The following is an 18684-nucleotide window of genomic DNA, read 5'->3' as shown; positions in this document are numbered from 1 at the left end:
TGTGTGTGCATGCGTGTGCGTTTGTGTGTTAGGTATTGGCAGACGGTTTGGCACTCTTAACTTTTTGATGGAAATGTTCCCCACCACTGAAGATGAGCAGATGGCCCAGCTCTCAGTTCGCATACTCAAACACAGACACACAGACGCACTAAAACACACACACACAAGAAAGCAGCTTAAATGCTTTAAAGGGTATCTGTGCTACACACATATCAATGAATATATTAATTCATCAATTGGAACATTTTAAGACAAAAATCCAAAAGACTTTTGGTAATAAGTGATTTTTTTCTGAGCACATATAACTTTTTACGTGCTCATTTAATCAGGTTTTGAAACCTTTAAAACATGATGTCGCAGATAAAATCAATAAACTGTTGTTTTATTTGGTGCTAGTATGTACATGAAAGTTTAAAAAAAATGATATTTTAATTAATATCAAGTCTACCACGGTGTTTTTCAACAGAAATCAACAGCTGATTGACACACAGGTCTGTTTTGTTCTGTTGTTGTCTGTGTCCACAGCTATCTTCAGTCTAACAGCAGTAAAGACTTCCAACGCTGCATTATTGACATGTTGGAGGATGCTGAAGTAGTATCCACTATGTTGCTCCCAGGTTTGTATATGTGTGACTGGGAGAGCAGGATTTGTAGTGTATGTGAAACTAAAATGATACTATCCTAGAAAACCTGCAATTTGCAATCAGTGCATGAAAAATGTGGCCAAACCTCCGAAATTGTGAAAATGTTAGTATGAAAGCCACATATATTTATGCTGTCAGTTTAAATCTGATTTATATGTGTGCTTGTCCCTAGAAAAATACCCTGAAGGTATTTATAGTCTACATACATCAAGATATGTTTGAGCCAGTTGATGATGATGTCCATTTATGACTCATAAGTCCATTTTTGGCATCTAAGCAGATGCATTTTAGACTTTTTCTGACTGAGAGAGTGCTAGCTGCTCTTGCTTTTCTTTCTATCCATTTGGTCACTGGTTCTATGATCTGTCATTCTTCTGAAGATTTCAGGGCAGTTGTTTGGCCAGGTTACTCAAATAGTTTCCCTATTTCCCCTTTTTTGAGTGGTTATCTCTAGAAAGATAACCTGCCTGGATATGAGAAGTGTAAATCATATATTGTGCTCCTAGTATCCAGGTTACATTGCATGGCTTTAAAGACTTGGTGTTCACCATGTCAGCAGTCATTTTGTCTGTAACAAGTGAAACATTCACACTGCTCACCTGGCTCTGCAGTTAGTATACAAGAAATGAATGCACTCAAAGGCTCTATCACTCTAGAATAAAATAGTTTGGCAATCACCTTGCAACTAATTGCTGAATTTTTTTGCATACAGCGACCAATTACAAGTAATTGTGGCGACTAATTGGTTGCTTGGACATTGATTGTGCAACACCATTGATCTCTAGGACACCATTTTCAGGGAGGCAGGACCTGATGGGAGTCTTTAAACAGCTGCAGGCCAGCTTGGACAGACTGCTATCACTTTCAGAGAGATTGGCTTAGAAATAATTTACAATTGCCTCCAGAGCGCACGCTGCAGGCAATCTGAGTTAGTTTGCACCAACAACACATGTAGGATGAGTCTCTTTGCACTTGGGGACTCATCTCAACTGGTTGTATTCTTGTTATATTCATATATAAAAGCGAGGTTGCTGAGCTTCAATGCAGTTAAATTGTTGTCCTGCAGCAGCTATGTCAATGTTTTTCAAGGAGTTTATAACTAGACTCTGAATCTAAATACTCAATATTAATTTATGTTTAATGTGAATTTCTGTGTGTGTAGAAGGCAACAAATAAGCAACAGACAGCAACATATATGTGATTTTTTTTTAACCATTTCAAAGGCCACTGTGACTGGAGCTTAATAGTATTTGGAGTAATGGAGCATTTTCCCTCAAAACTCAAATAGTTGCTACTGGTGTTGTGTTTATCAGAAGTGAAGCTACATTTTATTTATGATTTTCACTGTGCTAGCGCTACTGGTGTAAGCTAACAGATGATACTAACTAATAAAAATATTTTTTCGAGGTGCACATACTAGATAACTATTCACCCCTGTACTTGGCATCCCTGTAACTAGTACTGTTGTCATTTTAACATTAGCTGAAAGTAAGTTTAGTTACTGTGTTAATCACTCTAGAGGTGTTTACTAAGTTATTACATTAGGTTTGGATGTGTTAAGGTGCACTAAAGTGTCCCCCTGTGCATATGTGAGCACAATCATAATTCCAGACAATAATTCATTTACAGTGCAAAATAATGGATTGAATAATGGAAAATAATGGATTTCTATAACTATCCTAAAGGAGATACAAACACTAGAGAACATGTTTGCAAGTCACAGAAATCAGGATAAGGTATGTGTGAGATATATGCTTCTTTTCTTTCAGACACATCCATAAATATTTTTTTTAACAGTCAGTTATGAACACATTTAGTAAAGCAATTTTCTGTGTGACGCACATATTTACTTTGTTCGTCATCACATCGCTGACTCCTCAACACACGGAAAAGTCCAGCGGAGGCTGCAGTGGGTCTCATCTCATTTCGCTCGTCTTCACATTTGAATAACTGGCTACAGGAAACAAATAAAAATTCTTTAGAAACCAATGCTGTTAATATTTATTTCTGCCTCTTAGCTCCATTGCAGTGCTGATTTAACTGTGTGGGATGTATGGGTTGTGCTTGTTACTAGGTTACCGTACACAGTTGTTTACATCCACATCTCTGACTGGTATGTCACGTAAGCTTTTTTTCTAGGAAAATGAAAAGTAGGTTCAGCGGTTTATTGAAATGTGCAAATATACATGGAAATACCAAATATGAGGGAAAAACAGAGTAATTCTAACAAGCTTAAAAGTCAGTATTTGGTATAAATTGTGTGAACTCTCTTAGGTAAGCTTTCTGGCAATGTCTTAAAGTAGTCTTCAGGAACAGTTCGCCAGGCTTCTAGAAGGACATTCAAAGCTCTTTTTTGCATGTTGGCTGCCTTTTGTTCTGTTCTCTGTCAGGATGATTTCACGCTGCTTCAATAATGTTGAGGTCCAGGCTCTGGGGAGGTCTGTCAATGAGTCCTAGCGTTCCATTGTGTGTTTTTCAGGTATTATTTAATTGGATTGTCAGTAAGTTTATGATCATTGTCATGTTAAAAAGTTTCTTAAGGACATGATGTTCAGTTACTATTCATCTGCTGTAGATATTTTTTCTTTTTTTTTTAAGCCTGCCACTTTTTCTTCTGTCCTCCACTTGTCCAGTTTCCTTAGAATTTTGTTTCTGCACACCATGTTGAGATATGCCAGGTTTTTGGCTAAAGCTCGTTGGGAATCTCCTATTGGTGCAAATGTATTATATTATGCCTCTCAAACTGTGTGATGATTTTTAGGTTAGTGTTAAGGGGAAAAAAACACTCCTCTGTAAATGGTAAAAGAACTGGACTGAAAATGAGTGAAAAAAGCAGCCAATGTCCAAAGAAAAACTTTCAACGACCTTCAGAGAGCCTGAAGAACTGTAGCTCAAGACCAGTTTTAAAAATGACACTGCTACTAAGCATGGGTTTGAATTTGAGGTTCACAACAGTAAAGAAACTGTTGTGGCCACTGAGTCAGTTGTCATGGGGAAGGAGGTAGAGTACACCATCTACAGGTTGCTAGGGCAACCTGGTGGGTAAGCATCACAGGGGGATTAAGCTCCCCGTAGCTGGTGAATTTGAACCCAGGGCCTTCCTGCTATGAGGTGACAGTACAAATACTGTGTTATGCCTTGAGGCTAGAGCAGAGGTTTGGAAACAGGCATAATCCTTTACACTGAAAATGGTTCAGATGACTAGAAGTAAGAGGCTATTGGGAAATGTGTCTTCACACATTAATAATAATAAAGTATTTAATATGTGTATAACTGCACTTTATTAAACTCTTTTACTTAACTTTTCTTCACTGTTGTTTCATTACTTTTGAGGAAAAAAAGGTGTTTCATATGTAACTCTTTATTCCCCATGCGAAGAGGTGTGTTTGGGTTAAGAAAAGTATATATAGTCAAGTAGCTGTTAAGCTGCTTCTAAGGTGTTGGTTGCTGGGGGATTCTTGTGATTGCAGATGGCAATGATAAGAGGAAGAGAGAGGCTAGTTTATAAAATGAAAGAAGAGGAGGAAGGGATCGACCTAGGAATCAATAAAGTTAAAAATAAATAAAACAAAACAATCTGCTGACCCTAAAAGCTGTTTTTTTTCTCTGCACTTTTCCTTCTACTTCTTTTTCTTTGGTCAGTTGTCTGAAAGTCAGAGTTATACTGCCAGACTTTATTGATTTACAACTAGGTATCTATTTACATCTTAAGTAGTTATAGACTTAAAAGCTCACCAGGTGAAACATAAAATCAGTGGACAGTTTGAAACAGCAACACAGCCTTTGCACACACACAAAAATTGGAGTAGACTGTTTGAATGTTGAACACTGTTGACCTTTTATTGTATATCATTTTGGTGTGAGTTGGCTAAACCTTCTCGTTCTATGTGTGTTTCTCCAGCTTCCTGGTGGATTATGACTAACAACTAGCAACTAAATCCAGGATGTCACATCTACTGCCTACACTGTCACACGGACAAAGGCACACTGGCGCATCAACCCACCCACCCACATGTACTCTTGCACGCATACAAACACACAAACACACACACACATACAGAACATTTCAGAAGACATCCACGTGTTTGAAATCAACAGGAGATAGAGACAATGGCGTCATCCAGCATTCTCCAGCAGCATCTTTTCATGTTCCCGTCTTGGACTGCTCATTATTGTGCCGCTTTATGAAAAGGGATAGTTGCACACACTAGCTACTACTGACTTGAAAGTAACTGATTCTCTGCAATGCAAAACCCATTCTATGAATTTTCTCCCCCTAGCCTCAATTGTGGTATGGCCTCCTTTTTTTTTTGCAGTGTTTGTCTGATATTATGCCGATGGATGGAAACCAAAAAGACGCTAATGTAGGCTACTAGAGCACACCCAAATTGGAATGAGATTACAATACCAGTAGGGTTTTGTGTTTTTTGATGAGTTGTTTACTGTTGAGTACAATTGATAAGGATGAACAAGCAGAGAGGATGAGTGGATGAAAGGTTACTGTAGCCTAAACATGCATGTTGATGTGGCCACATCCTGGCTGTACATGCTGTATTATAGTGTAGCAGTGTTTTTTTTCCATTTTGCTATCCTACTATTATGTGCACAGAATGCCAAAAATGCTATTAAAACTACCACACCTGCCCTGACATTTCTCTATTGCTAGATACAGTGTACTAGTGGTCTGCTATTAGTTGCAGTGCATCTCTTCAGTCTGAGACACATTATCAGTCTCAAATGTAAAAATATCTTAAAACATGCATATTTAAAATAACACTTTGTGAGAAGATTTCATTGTATCACTAGGTTATAAAAAGAAAAAAATGTATTTAATGTATCATGTATTTATTTTGATGGTGGTGTTTATGCCATCTGTACATATAGAAATTACATATTCATATTTATGTTGTGCTTTGGTTTGGCAATGTACACAGCTAAATGACTGAAAAGCAACTTTAATAAAAATGAAAGATAACAACTGCTTTTTTTTCATTAATTCTCAAATGGCTGGATCATAGCTCTGCAGAGGAAAGAGGCAAAAAAATGTAAGCGCCAGACCAAAAATAAATAAATAAGCCACTGCTGGCTTAACAGTGGAAAGAAGCCTAGATAGGGAATATATTGAACCAGTCAAAGAGCAGTATGTATATATCCATCAGGAGTTGATGTTGGCTGAAAGAGTGGAAAAAATGAGTGAAAAATGACTACATGAACTTTGATGACATTGATTTCTGCTGATATGGTATTTTAGGTTCACCAGCTTATAGCAGCCAGCAAGATGACAAGAACACAACACACGCTGACATGATAGCAAACTTATTGAGCACACTCAACTTTGCTTACTTTAAAGAAAAGGTCAGTGGCTTAATTGGCTAAGAAATTCTCTGCGATTGCTTTGTCATAATTTGATTCAGTGGTAGAACCAAAAACATCGATCGATGATGCTTTAGCCAGACACCTCACTGTGTCTGAATTGATTGCAGACAACAGATACGGATATGTCTGAACATAACTGAGGTGAATTCTAATAACCCATATGGTGATCTGACAAGAAGAGGGGGAAATTGTGAGGCTTACAAATAGGGAGCATCCAAACTTCTCACTCTACCTCTGGCAATCATTTTACTATCAGTGTTCCCTGAACCGTGAACTCCCTGCAGTGATCTGAAATAAGGGCAGAACTTGAAATTTAAACTTGCCCGACCCAGTTCATCCAAACGTGAAACGTCTAAGCTACAAAATTCACTCCAGTGGTTTCCAACAACATGTGGTTGTAACTTCATCACAGCTTGCATCACACTGAGTTTAATCAAGGTGTGAACAGCAACGCACTTTTACATGTGAAAAATGGTCAAAGTATTTTAAACCTACACAGAATCACACAGAAAGTTTAAACGAAATGTAATGTGTATGCTTCCTTTTCTAAATCAAAATGAAAGTCCAGATCCTTCTTTTCAGCCAGTGTCTTTTTACAACACAAATGTGTAATTGTGGAAAATGTTTGTGCCATACTTGTAAATGAACACAAATGTGTTCAAAGGTTCCATGCATTGATTGCTGGGCTGTAATATTTGATTGCAAGACTGATGCTGGCAAACTGAAGCCCTATCTCATCACAAGCCTCCTCTCAGGCAGGCTGTCTGCTGTTAAGGCAGAATGAATATGTAGTGGTAATGAGGCTCAGAGGATACGCACCCCCACCCCCTATTCCACTTCAGCTTTTCGAAATGCCTAGGGGTGAGTGTCACCACTACATCCACTGTTATTATGGTAACGAGCCAAGGGTGTGTTTAAAAAAATTGCTATGTTATGACAGAAAACAAAGCACGTTGATGTTTGAAGTGAAACATTTCCATCTTCCCAGTGTCAGCCCAAACAAAATACACTTTTTTTTTTTACATATAGTGAAAGATAATCTGCAAATATTATTTTTTCCTTGTTTTAAATTCTCCCGCAAAAACTGCAGCCTCTGTGTGCATCTTTAATATAACTGTGCTGTATCTTTTCTTCAGATGTTAAGAAAATGATATAGCATGGGCAGAGAGTAATCGGAATGACTGAAGCGGTACCAACATATTTTATATTCATGGACTGCTGACCTATCAGCTTATTTAACATCCTTTGATTCTGGTATCACTCAGTTCTCAGTCATTTCAAGTAGACTTTTTTCTGTGTTGTATTTATATGATGAAACTAGTCAGGGTCATTTTTATACTGGTAAAAAAATAATTGAAATAAACACACACACACACACACACACACACACACACACACACACACACACACACAGATCTCCCTAGCAGGTTGTGGGTCTGCTCTGGGGCTTTTTCACTTCCTCTTCCTTGGACAAGACACAAGACAAGCTCTCAGGAGGCATCCTGGTCACATACCCAAACCACCTCACTCTGGCTCCTCACCTTATGGCTGAGCGATAACCCAGAGGAAGCTCATTTACTGCTTGTATCAATAGTCTTACGTTCTTGGCCACTGGCCAGAACTTGTGCCCATCTCTGAAAGTCAGAATGTACATTGACCTATAAATCGACAGCTTCAGTTTCAGCTCTTTGGTCAGCACAGCAGACCATTACAGTGTTCACATTACTGCAAACAGCACCAATCTGTCAATCTCCTGTTTGACTCTCTCCTTATTCATGAACAAGACCTAGAGATATTTAAACTCTTCCACTTTGGGCAGCAAATTATTATTTACCTGGAGTGGGCACTCCACCCTTTTCCAGTTGAGAACTATTATCTTGGACTTGGAGGAGCTAATTCTCATCTGCCACAAAAACCATACACGTAGCTGCAAAACATCCCAGTGCAAGCTGAAGGTCATAAATTGATGAAGCCAACCACATGATCTCCAAAAAGCCGAGATGAAACCACCAAAGCCTCCTTCCTCTACCCAGTGACAGCACATAGAAATTCTGTCCATAAATATTATGAAGAGAAGTTGTGACAAAATGCATCCTCCTCTGCCCAGTTTGACTTACTGCTGGCAATCCAAACCAAGCTCTCACCGTACAAAGACCAGAAATGACCAAAAACAACTAAAGCTAACTGGACACAAAAGGCAGCTACCAATTTGCCTCGTGCTATGCAAACAGCACCTTCCTGCCTGTTTCAGGAGTAACCTTTGATGAAAGGATATTCCAGCTGAGTACTGGGTAGTCAGCAGGTGGAGTTTTCCTCACTCCTACAAGGGTCATAGCTGCTCAGATTAGAGCTTGGAACGTAGCTTCAGTAGCTCTCCTTTTCATGTGTGACATGACCAGGGCATGACCCAGCTATTTCAGGTACAATAGGTTCAGCAACATCTCCGTCATTCTGGCAACTTCCAGTCTGGGAAGTTCCCTATCCAGATGATGAAGACAGTGATGGTATCTGGGTCTTTCTTCTTTAACATGAATGAAAAGGCCCCCCTTAGCCCCCTGGATATTCTGTGTTAGTTTAATTGAAGACCCATGGCACATATTAGGTTTAGAAATACTTTATTTATTAATGAATGTCAATACACTGAAATGGCCAAAATTATCCCTATATGCAAGAGGTTTGATTTGTGCATTTTTGAGGTTTATTAAAGATAGTATCAGCATTTCTTCTGCAGTCTTCAACAGAATAAATCCAGCTCCTCTTTAACTCCTGCAGCACAGGAGATATGAGTTCTGCTGATTCTTCACAGACAGTGGATGCAAAAATAGACAATAAATAAGGTAGGTCACCTTATTTATTATCTATTTTTGAGGTACAGCAGGGATTGTCCCAGTCTATTCCATTTTTACAGACAATTGGGATTCTGTGCAAGCAGTGGATGAGCAGTGTATATACAGAAGCCACAGGGGTATATGTTATTCATTCAGAATACAACCCTTGAGTATCAGGGGATTTCTCCTTGCAGTCACACTACATATGCCAGCATGATACTGAAATAACATGAGCTCTAGAGTGCTTCTTTCATTTTAATAGGTTTTATTTTATATATATTTCTGGTTTGAAATATTACTCACTGCACTGGTTTTAATAAACAAAAAGATGGACAGTGAGCTCTAACATATTTATGTACTCTATCATTTCTTTACTAAAGTACTATTTTCCTTTAATTAAATTCCGGGTTGTGAAACATGTTTCTCTTTGTGTTGAAAGGGACACCAATGAATAGCCAAAGTGAAATTTAAAACCTTGTACTGTTATTTTGAATTGGAATAATGCTGCCGCCTCTCTGTGCTCATCTCCTTCAGCAGCATAGAAAAAAGGGTCTTTTTATTCTCTTTCAGGCAGGTGCCCTTGGCTCTGATGTGTGCAAACACAGCTCATCACTTCAAAAAGCCAAGGGCTAGGGCTAAGGTGACCAAACGACATCTGTTGTCCCGTTTCATTGTTCTCTTTTCAGTCCCCCCTCCCTACCTATGTTATGTTCTTTTACAGAAGGCAACACTCAAAAGGCACCCAAAGTCAAATCCTGTGCCACCTCTTTGTATTTTTCCCTCCTGGTTTATGGTGGATAGCAGAAAAGTTTAAACAATGTCAACACAAATATTATCTGCCAGTGTGTTTTCTCTTAGAAACCTGATCGCTAACAAGGGAACCTCCCCAAAAAACAGTCAAAAAAAGCTCTACATAATATACATAATATGTGATATATATAAGGCCAATTATAGATTTAAAAATATCCTCTTCACAGGTTTATACATCAATCATTGTACATTTATTGTGTATGTCTACAGTCTTGAGCTGTAACCTGCTCAGAAATACCTAGGCTTGGGGCCAAAGTTGAAAAAGCAACAGCTGTTGTCCCATTTCATGCCTCAGTATCTCCATTTCTTTCAAGCTGGAGACTTGATTGTGTGGGTGGTAACGTGTTCAGAGGGCATCTTGCCTCTGAAATACTGAGTCACTTGTCCTCGTTGACTTAAAGACTCATACTCACTTGGGTTCTGCTATGAGTGGAATTTATTAGCCCATGGAGTTGGATTTACATAGATTAGGATATGAAGCTAAATTTCATGCAGCAGCTGATGCAGGCCAAGCACAGCACTAGCAAAGTACAAAAACGGGTTTCCGGGTAGATTATTGTAAAGCACCGCTGACCTTGAACAATACTAAGTGTTGATAATAGCGTGCTGTCAAAAACCATTAGAAAATTTTATCAAAGGGCAGACCGGCTATGATGGAGGAGGGAATGTGAGTTGTCTCTAAGGAAAGTTCTGAAAAAGATGATGAATCCTAAGTGACTTCTATTAATATGCCTCAGGCAAGAAGCTGGGACAGAAACCAGACACATAATTAAGCCAGTATCTCCCCACAAGCACTACAACAGCTTGGTGAGAGAGCCAAGAAGCAAGCTAACCACACACAGAGATGCCCCTCTATCCACAACAAAGACTGGCACATGTACACAAACAGTCTGACACTAACACAACTGTGATCACTTGCTGATTCTACTTTTTCTTCTAGCATAGTTGTAGTGCAAGAGCTAGGAACTCATGGAAAATTAGTCCAAAAATAACATTGGATATGCAGAACAGAACATAAGAATAGTATTTACAGAAGCAGCGGAAACAGTTTCATATCTAAATAGGGAGTGCTCTTACACAGTACACATAAACGTCTTTATTGATTCCCAGTTATACTGGGAATTAATATATTGAGCATCCTGTTACATGTACAGATGAGGTCATGTTTAATTTTTCTTTCAACTACTAATGAGCAACACAATCATGCTATTAGTACTAATACTAAAAGTCAGTGAGACAAGGCAAATGAACAGAAATCACTGCTTATTGGAAGGTCAGCAGTTAAGAACATTGTCTATATTGTGCCTATAATTTAGTTCTTGCAGCCACTTTGACAATAAGGATCACAGCATCAGTCAAGCGAGGGTTTTAGGTTTGAAATATATGATTTATATAATGTGGTGGGATTAAAAGTATACTTTTTAGTCTACTATTCAGTGTTCCTTGCAGCTACTCTGCTTATTAGCTGCTTTGCAAATAGTGAGTTTAGTTACAAAATGAGAGAGCGGTGACCAACTGACATTTTGTCTTCTAGGCCTTAAATATTGTTTCCTAGTAATATGTAATATATTGAATAACATTTTGCATGTTTTTAGTAGTTTTTTTGATACTTTTGTAACAATTCTGTCCAATAATTCTGCAATGGACTCATCCACATACCGAATCTTCTAAACCGAAATCAAGAGGCTTCACTATCAACATAGACTGGAGAAGTAGACTGGACTTTGTAGACTGGTGTCAGCAGAACCACCTGCTGATCAACGCCGGGAAAACCAAGGAGTTGGTGGATTTCCGGAGAAGCAGACCCACCACACTGACACCGGTGAACATCCAGGGAGTGGACATTGAGATAGTGGACTCGTATAGGTACCTGGGTGTTCACCTGAATAATAAACTGGACTGGAGCCACAACACTGATGCTCTTTACAGGAAGTGTCAGAGCAGACTCTACCTGCTGAGGCGGCTGAGGTCATTTGGAGTACAGGGAGCGCTTTTAAAGACCTTCTATGACTCTGTGGTGGCATCTGTCATTTTTTACAGTGTGGTATGTTGGAGCAGCAGTTTATTGGCAGCTGAGAGGAAGAGGTTGGATAAACTCATCAGAAGGCCAGCTCTGTTCTGGGATGCACCCTGGACCCAGTGCAGGTGGTGGGAGACAGAAGGACTCTGGCCAAAATAACATCTCTGATGGACAGAGTCTCCCACCCCATGCATGGAAATGTTGCTGAACTGCAGAGCTGCTTCAGTGACAGACTGCTGCATCCTAGATGCATGAAGGAGCGTTTCCGCAGGTCCTTCCTCCCTGCAGCTGTCAGACTGTACAATCAGAACTGCTCCCAACAATCACAGATGTTTACATCTGCGCTGTAACTGCAATAAGTTAATCAACCGATTCGCACTACAACCTGGTTTGCCTCTTATCTGTAGTTATTTATATTTAATTTAATAACTGTAAAGTACTCTGTTTATAGTAACCATTGTCCTTAATGTAAATATGTAAGAAAAATTGTGTATGTTTCTGTTCTGTGTCCTGTATACTGTTGGTTTGTATATGTGTCTTTCTGGCTGCTGTAACAACCAAATTTCCCCTTGTGGGACAATTAAAGGATTATTCTATTCTATTCTATTCTAACATAGGGATTACACTGCCACCTTGTGGTAATGTGTGTTATTGCATCAATCTCAGTTTTCTTTATTTTTTTAAGTTGCATTTTTTAAAACGTGACAATGACAAAACCGTTGAATCACTTATCTCCCGTGATCACTTTTTTCTACAGCTTTTGTTCTTCAGTACAATCACTAGAATATTAATCGAATTCAAAGGCGGAAAACATTATACATAATACATGGCAGAACTTTAACTCAACCCACTTTAGAGTAGTCCATTCTCACCAAGAGCTTACTTCATTACTCTGTACCTTCAGACTTCAAAGATGTGTCTTGCATTTTTAAACTGGACTCACTGAATGATTCAATAAAGAGACAAAGAGGATGTAAAATTCAGTCATGCAGCTTTTTGAAAGAACCTCAGAACTCCAATTTAGCACTTTCATTACTGCTATTATTATCTATTATTTGACTAATTGTAGAAAAATACCTTATGATATCATGACTAAATATCTTATGTAGTCATATTTTATACATAGGAGTTGTTTTATTCATTACTACTCTCTAATATCATACATTAACATTTTCAGCTGATTGTGATTATGTGAAAAAAAGGAGAATTTCTTAATTCAGTGTCAACCGAGTATATATGACACCTGTATTAATAGACACATTTTACTTTATCACATATTACCAGGAAGATTTTTTTTTTTTTTTTTGCATATTTCTAAAAATTAGCACAAATGTCAGGGAAACTCTTTGAAGTAACTCTGCTTCTTTATTTCATACTTCATGTCAAGATATGATTTCCATATGAAGTTATGTCTCATAACAAAAAAAACATGTTCAAAGAATGAAGAGGAAAAATCGTGGCTCACAAAATAAAGGCATTCTCTCATAATATTCTTTACAAAGTCATCTTACAACAAACGGAAACAAGCATGTCTCAGTTGTAACAGCAGAGTACCATAAATCAAACTTCCTCACTAAACATCTGACTTTCACCTAACCGTCAAGTTATACAAGGTTTCGTTGTGACAAAAGAACAAGAATGGTCTGTACATACAAATACAGTTAAGCTCCTGAGATTCTCTGTGGGACAGAACCAGCGCTCTGCACCTTCACCACGGCGTTGTCGGCATCAGTGAAAATTTCAGCTGAAGTGAAACGGATTTAGTTTTCATAGCTTAATACCTGTATTTGTTGGAAACGGTGCTGGAAAACATACTCCTCTTGTCCCCTGATGCAAATATTGCAGTGGTGGAGGTGTTCTGAGCAACATCTGACCTGCCATACACAGCTGGTGATATGAACAAGTGCCAAAGTGAAATTGCAACCAGAGAAAAGCCCAAACTGAATGTTTCTGTGCTTACTGGATCCACCACCATCACTTTGCCTGTGTTCCTTCTAATGATTGGAAATGGAAAAAAAAAAGTAATGACCAGAGTTTAACTTTGTTTTTAAGTAAATATGACGTGTGGGCGTTAGTGTAGTATTATCTCTTTTTCACAAAGACAGTTACAAGCAATTACAATAACTTTCTCTTTAGCGACTTTGGTGATGCAGAAAGGTCTTGAAATACCTGAACAATATTTCAGTATTGCTTTGACAAAAATAATCATATGCTTTACAATATTCACCGACAGCACGACTCTTTGACACACATTCACACATATGATAATCTGACAAGAAGTTGGCGAGCAAATATTTATGTATACACCGGAGCTGCGGAGACGGCTCTTCCGTGGTCTACAGTCAGATTTTTCCTACAGGACGAAGACAGATGTTTTAGCGCTGGTACTATTACACTGTTTACAATTACCACCACCTCCTCCCAAGCTTAGATTTATACACATCAAAGTGAGGATATTGGTACATGGGGGGAAATATCTTTATACCTCATTGTTCTTTAATCTCCTGTGTTTGTTCTCGTATGCCTCCCTTTCATAACTTCCACGCTGCCACCAGAGACAAACGGAGATCAATCAGTTTTTTTCCACCCCTCACACATCCAAGATTTTGGTTTTTGGACGATGAAAAACACGTTTCCATCTGCTAGGGAGATCTGTTCATCCAATTAATGCATTCAAGAGGAGTCCTTCTGTTCTTTGCCAAAGCCAAAGTCCCAGTTGACATATCACTCAAACAGTCATCCATAATCTGTCCTTTTTTATCTGCCAAAGAGTATGTTGAAAAATCTGTTATCCTAACTTAACCCACAAATAGTTCCCTCATGCTGCTGTTTCAGTTCTTCCTGGTTTTTGAAGAGGGAAGGCGACACATGCACCGCCAAGGTCCTTTGCCTCCTAGTGTCCGTTCGTCTCAGGGGCCGAGGCAGGGGTGGAGGGAGTGGATGAACGCGAAGCGACTGAAGCCTTCTCCCCACCTGGACTGCAGACTGAAGGCACACTGTCGGGAACTTTGACCCCAGCCAGACCAACAGGAGACACGACGGTGGCGGCCGATGCTGCTGTAGCCACGGCAGCCACTCTGCTTGCAGAAACCGGTTTGGGTTGAGCCTGAAGTCCTGGGCTGCAGATGAGGTGATGTCTCTCCCAGTCTTTGTGCTGGCAGAAAGACCCACAGTAGCGAGCGGCGTTGCAACCGCTGCATGTCTCGCTAGCTTTGCGGCCACAGTTCCAGCAACACTAATGAGAGAGGAAAGATATAGTCCATTTCTATCTCTCACTTGTACAAACTGCATTTGTATTCTTCAATTTTTAAATAAACCCCTTAAAAAAAACAAAACTACAGTAATTTTGTTGGACCATTTGGGGGCAGCAGAAGCAAACGCGGCCATGAATTGGAGTAATCATTGTGAACTTATAAGCATACAGCTGTCTCAGCAGATTCAGCAACTAAAGCATTCATTTTGAGTAATTTTTCTGCCCACCCACCGAGTCCCATATGGACTGTTTACTAAATCGTGTGAGGCCCTTCACGATATTCAGAAAATCTACGTGTGGAATCATCACTATAAGCACAGTGCCTTTTTCCACTTTAATCTAGTCATTTGTTCATTCACTGTTATTGTTTTATTCCACTATTAAGCTTTAATTGCTATTAAAAATGACCGCAACTCAAAATTAAGTATACTTGGAAATTTAAGTATATATAAACTTGTACATATATATATTTACTCTGGTGTGCTGTGTGTGCCAGATCTCGTTGTTGTAGTTTCTCTACAGTCCTTGCTCACCTCACTGGAGTCCTCTTGTTCATTAATGACCATGATGGCATCTTCTTGAGCCTTCCGCTTGGCCTCAGCCAGAGTCTTTTCCATCTTGGCCCTCTCAGCAGCAATCATCTCAAATGCTTTCTGCTCAGCCTCTGCTACAGCTTTCTGAACCTCTTCCATGGCCTGACGCTTAACTTCATTCACCGCCTCTTCTATAATTCAGAGAAGACAAGAGATTTAGGTGGGGCTCACCTTGTTTTTGCTGTGCACACTTGCATAAGTAAAGCACACAGCAATCTGCTAAGTGTGTCAAAATATTACTCTGTAAATGCAACAACTGGTCGAGTAAAAAACATTTTCTGTCTTTAACCTAATTTTGTTTCATGTTCTTACCAGCTTTTCTCCAGATTTCATCTGTAACATATGCTGAGCCTGGCCGTGGAGCAAAATCACGCTGAGAGTCTGCAGGAGAGACAGAGACGGAAGCAATTAGCACCTGCCGGGGCTTTGAAAGTTCATATATTTATTAATTTTCATTTATTTATACTGGGGCTGACACTCCTTGAAGGTGATGGGGGGCATATAAAAAAAAAAAGGCCTGATAGACAGGCAGTAATAGTTTCTTTGTCATTGTCATCTTGACATTTATTCTGTCACTGGTGCAAACAGTTCTGAATATCTAGGCCATACAACCAGTGTTATTGTTAGTTATCAGAGTCCTAGACGGATCTGCGATCTGACAGCTTCAGAAAGGAATGTGTTTGGCTTGGAGAGAAATGCAGACCATCAAGCTGTGTCAATATTCTGTTTCTTCCCTCAAATCTGTCTCCCTGAATCGTAATTCATTCCTAACTCACTACTGGGCTCTGCCTCTCTAACACTGTTGCCTTTCTTATCTCCTTTTTCCGCTTCTTTCTCCATCACTCACAGCTGATCTCACCACTTCTTTCTCTTTTTGCCTTCATTTACATCCCTTCTCTTCCACCAAGCCTTTATACACCCCCACTATAACAGCCCAAGCCTAGGCAAGCAGGCAGGCTTTCCGACTGGGAGCCCAGATGGTGCTCTGGCGAGTCAGCTAGCTCTGGGTCTCTGTGCCTGCAGGATGGCAGGACGGCCCTTCTGTGGCCGATATGGCGGAGGCCAATCCTGGCACCTGTCTGTGACTATGGAGCAGCAGGGGGATGGCAAGGCTGGCACGCAGAAAGAACACTGCCAGTACACAGCAGACTGAGGGACTAACTGTGGATGGACTCACTAATACGCTGACGTGTGACTTCGGCGCAGTTCTATTAATGACCACTAGATGATGTAATGACTATGAAACAGAAATGAGTCTGGACTTTTGTATCGCCTAAATTAATCTCAGGATGTCCAGATCATTATGTGCTATTATTCACAATGCTTGTAGTTTATCTAGCATCATTATCCCAGAGTGAACGGCCCATGGTTATATTTCTTTTAAAAAGACATTTGCTTACCCATTCTAAAGTTCATTTAATGAACTGATCTCAAAATAAATAACACTTTTTAAAGGAAATGGAAACATCAGTCTTTTAAACTGAATTGAACTGTTAATCCTTAAAGCAGTTTCCAACACCCAAAACATAGTAGATGTTAAGGGATATTTAATTAATTAAACCCCAAAAAACTGGGCTTCTGCATGGCTACATGTTACTAGCAGGTTAAATATGAAGTTTAGAGCATGTGCAACATCAAGCATTATATAAATTTGGCTTCATTCTGAAAATCATGAAACATTTACTGTAATAAAGCAGCAAGCGTGAACAATGAAAAGTTACTGGTCCCTGACAAAAAAGAACCACAAAAAAACAGCGGTACCCACCCGACTCTGAAGAGTGAGGGCTGTGCGTCTTGGAGAATGGAGCGGATGCCGGTCCGCCTTTGCGCGGGTCTTCCTGCTCGCTCGAACGTCGTCTCCAGTAGTTAAGCTCTTCACGATCTGACTCCTGGCATCGTCTGAGAACGCTCACTGACCGCCGTGTCTTTTCTACCATGTCCACAATACAGTTCAACACCTTGATGACGACAAACGAAATTTTATAAATTGAGATCGCTTTTAGCTACTTGAGGAATTATTTAAATCTTACATCATTAAGCAACTATTTAATAGCTATATCTGAAGTTTCAAAAAGTATTTATACCATCAAATCAAGAACCAGTTTCACAAGCCATCTCCTTGACTTGGTAGAATTTCATCCCAGTAAGCAGGTAAACATAAATACCTTGTTTTAATGCCTAATTGACTTATGTTAATAATTGTAATTTCCCAGCAAACTTTTGTGTCTTTGCTATGTTTCTTCTTCTTGTAACATTTTCAATAACCTGACCATTTATCTCCTGGAAAGGTAGTTCAGGATGTCTTAATCACAATCCATTAAGAAACTCGTTAACGTCCACATTCACAGACCTATTGCATAACTCTTTCTTGACTTTATATTATATTTCTATTTTACTTCAGATTACCTACAAGCCTTTTTTGCCAATAAATCACACAATTATACAGTCTATTATATCAATAGGTACCTATGGAAAAGTGTCTTGCTGAGGGAGCATTTCCTACATCGTGGCAAGTCTAAGTTCCCCTTAACAGCTTATAATAATGATAAGCTTAATAATGAACTCCCAATAAAATGTTTTAACCCATACCAAATAAATTAATTGCAGCTTATAAACCAATGATGTCTTATCAAAAAGTTCTGGCCTACTGATTATGTGTGCTTTTAAGCTGTGATAGATTATTTTAGTGGTAAACCCCAGTAAAACAAATCACATTCTTTCTGTATCAAAAGTCAACAGCACCAGTGGTGCCTGTCCGCAGACTTACATGGTCCAGATGCCTCCATTCATCAGCCCACTCTCTGTCTGTCAGTCTGTGGTCCACTGGCTCCTCACGGTAGCCCCCATTAGTGCCTGATTGAATCACACACAAGACAAACCACAGGCCATCATGATTAACATTCTTCTTAATGCAAGAGAAGCCACAAGTGACAGTGAGTCAAAAACACCTACGCATGTCTATATATGGTAAATAAGTGCTTCTGTTAAAATGACAAAAAACACATTTACATTAAACTTGAAGAAAATGTTATCATTTCCCACCATGAGAAACTGTAAACGAATTTAAAAGTACTAAATCGAGGCTATTAGCTAAAACTCAAACACACAACAATTAAGGATGACAAAAGGAGTTTTATTTATTTCCTTTTTGTTTATGCCT

General features: G+C 39.2%; 2 protein-coding genes across 6 annotated transcripts in view; one reads left to right on the top strand and one right to left on the bottom strand.

The window, feature by feature from the left end:
* The window catches only part of necab3 (N-terminal EF-hand calcium binding protein 3), a 37729-nt gene extending 32107 nt beyond the window's left edge, over positions 1-5622 (top strand). Inside the window, exons 12-13 of the mRNA XM_005460798.4 lie at positions 526-617; positions 4546-5622. Coding sequence (XP_005460855.1) covers positions 526-617; positions 4546-4574 — 121 coding nt within the window. The 3' untranslated portion in view covers positions 4575-5622. The remainder of the gene's footprint in view (positions 1-525; positions 618-4545) is intronic.
* Positions 5623-13017: 7395 nt separating this feature from the next.
* Positions 13018-18684, bottom strand: part of cbfa2t2 (CBFA2/RUNX1 partner transcriptional co-repressor 2) — a 34779-nt gene continuing 29112 nt past the window's right edge. For 3 of the 5 annotated variants that reach the window (XM_005460795.4, XM_005460796.3, XM_013264638.3), the window contains exons 7-11: positions 18292-18377; positions 17290-17482; positions 15837-15905; positions 15465-15655; positions 14572-14913 (exon numbers count right to left, since the gene is read on the bottom strand). In XM_005460795.4, the coding sequence (XP_005460852.1) occupies positions 14572-14913; positions 15465-15655; positions 15837-15905; positions 17290-17482; positions 18292-18377 (881 nt within the window). Of the gene's footprint in view, positions 14914-15464; positions 15656-15836; positions 15906-17289; positions 17483-18291; positions 18378-18684 lie in introns of all 5 variants that reach the window. The other 2 variants (XR_267327.4, XM_005460793.4) reach the window with 2 other exon arrangements.

The sequence above is a fragment of the Oreochromis niloticus genome, linkage group LG5, assembly GCF_001858045.2.
Source record: "Oreochromis niloticus isolate F11D_XX linkage group LG5, O_niloticus_UMD_NMBU, whole genome shotgun sequence".
NCBI classification, from domain to species: domain Eukaryota; kingdom Metazoa; phylum Chordata; class Actinopteri; order Cichliformes; family Cichlidae; genus Oreochromis; species Oreochromis niloticus.
The sequence above is the reverse complement of the archived record's forward strand: the minus strand, read 5'-3'. Positions and strand labels throughout refer to the sequence as shown.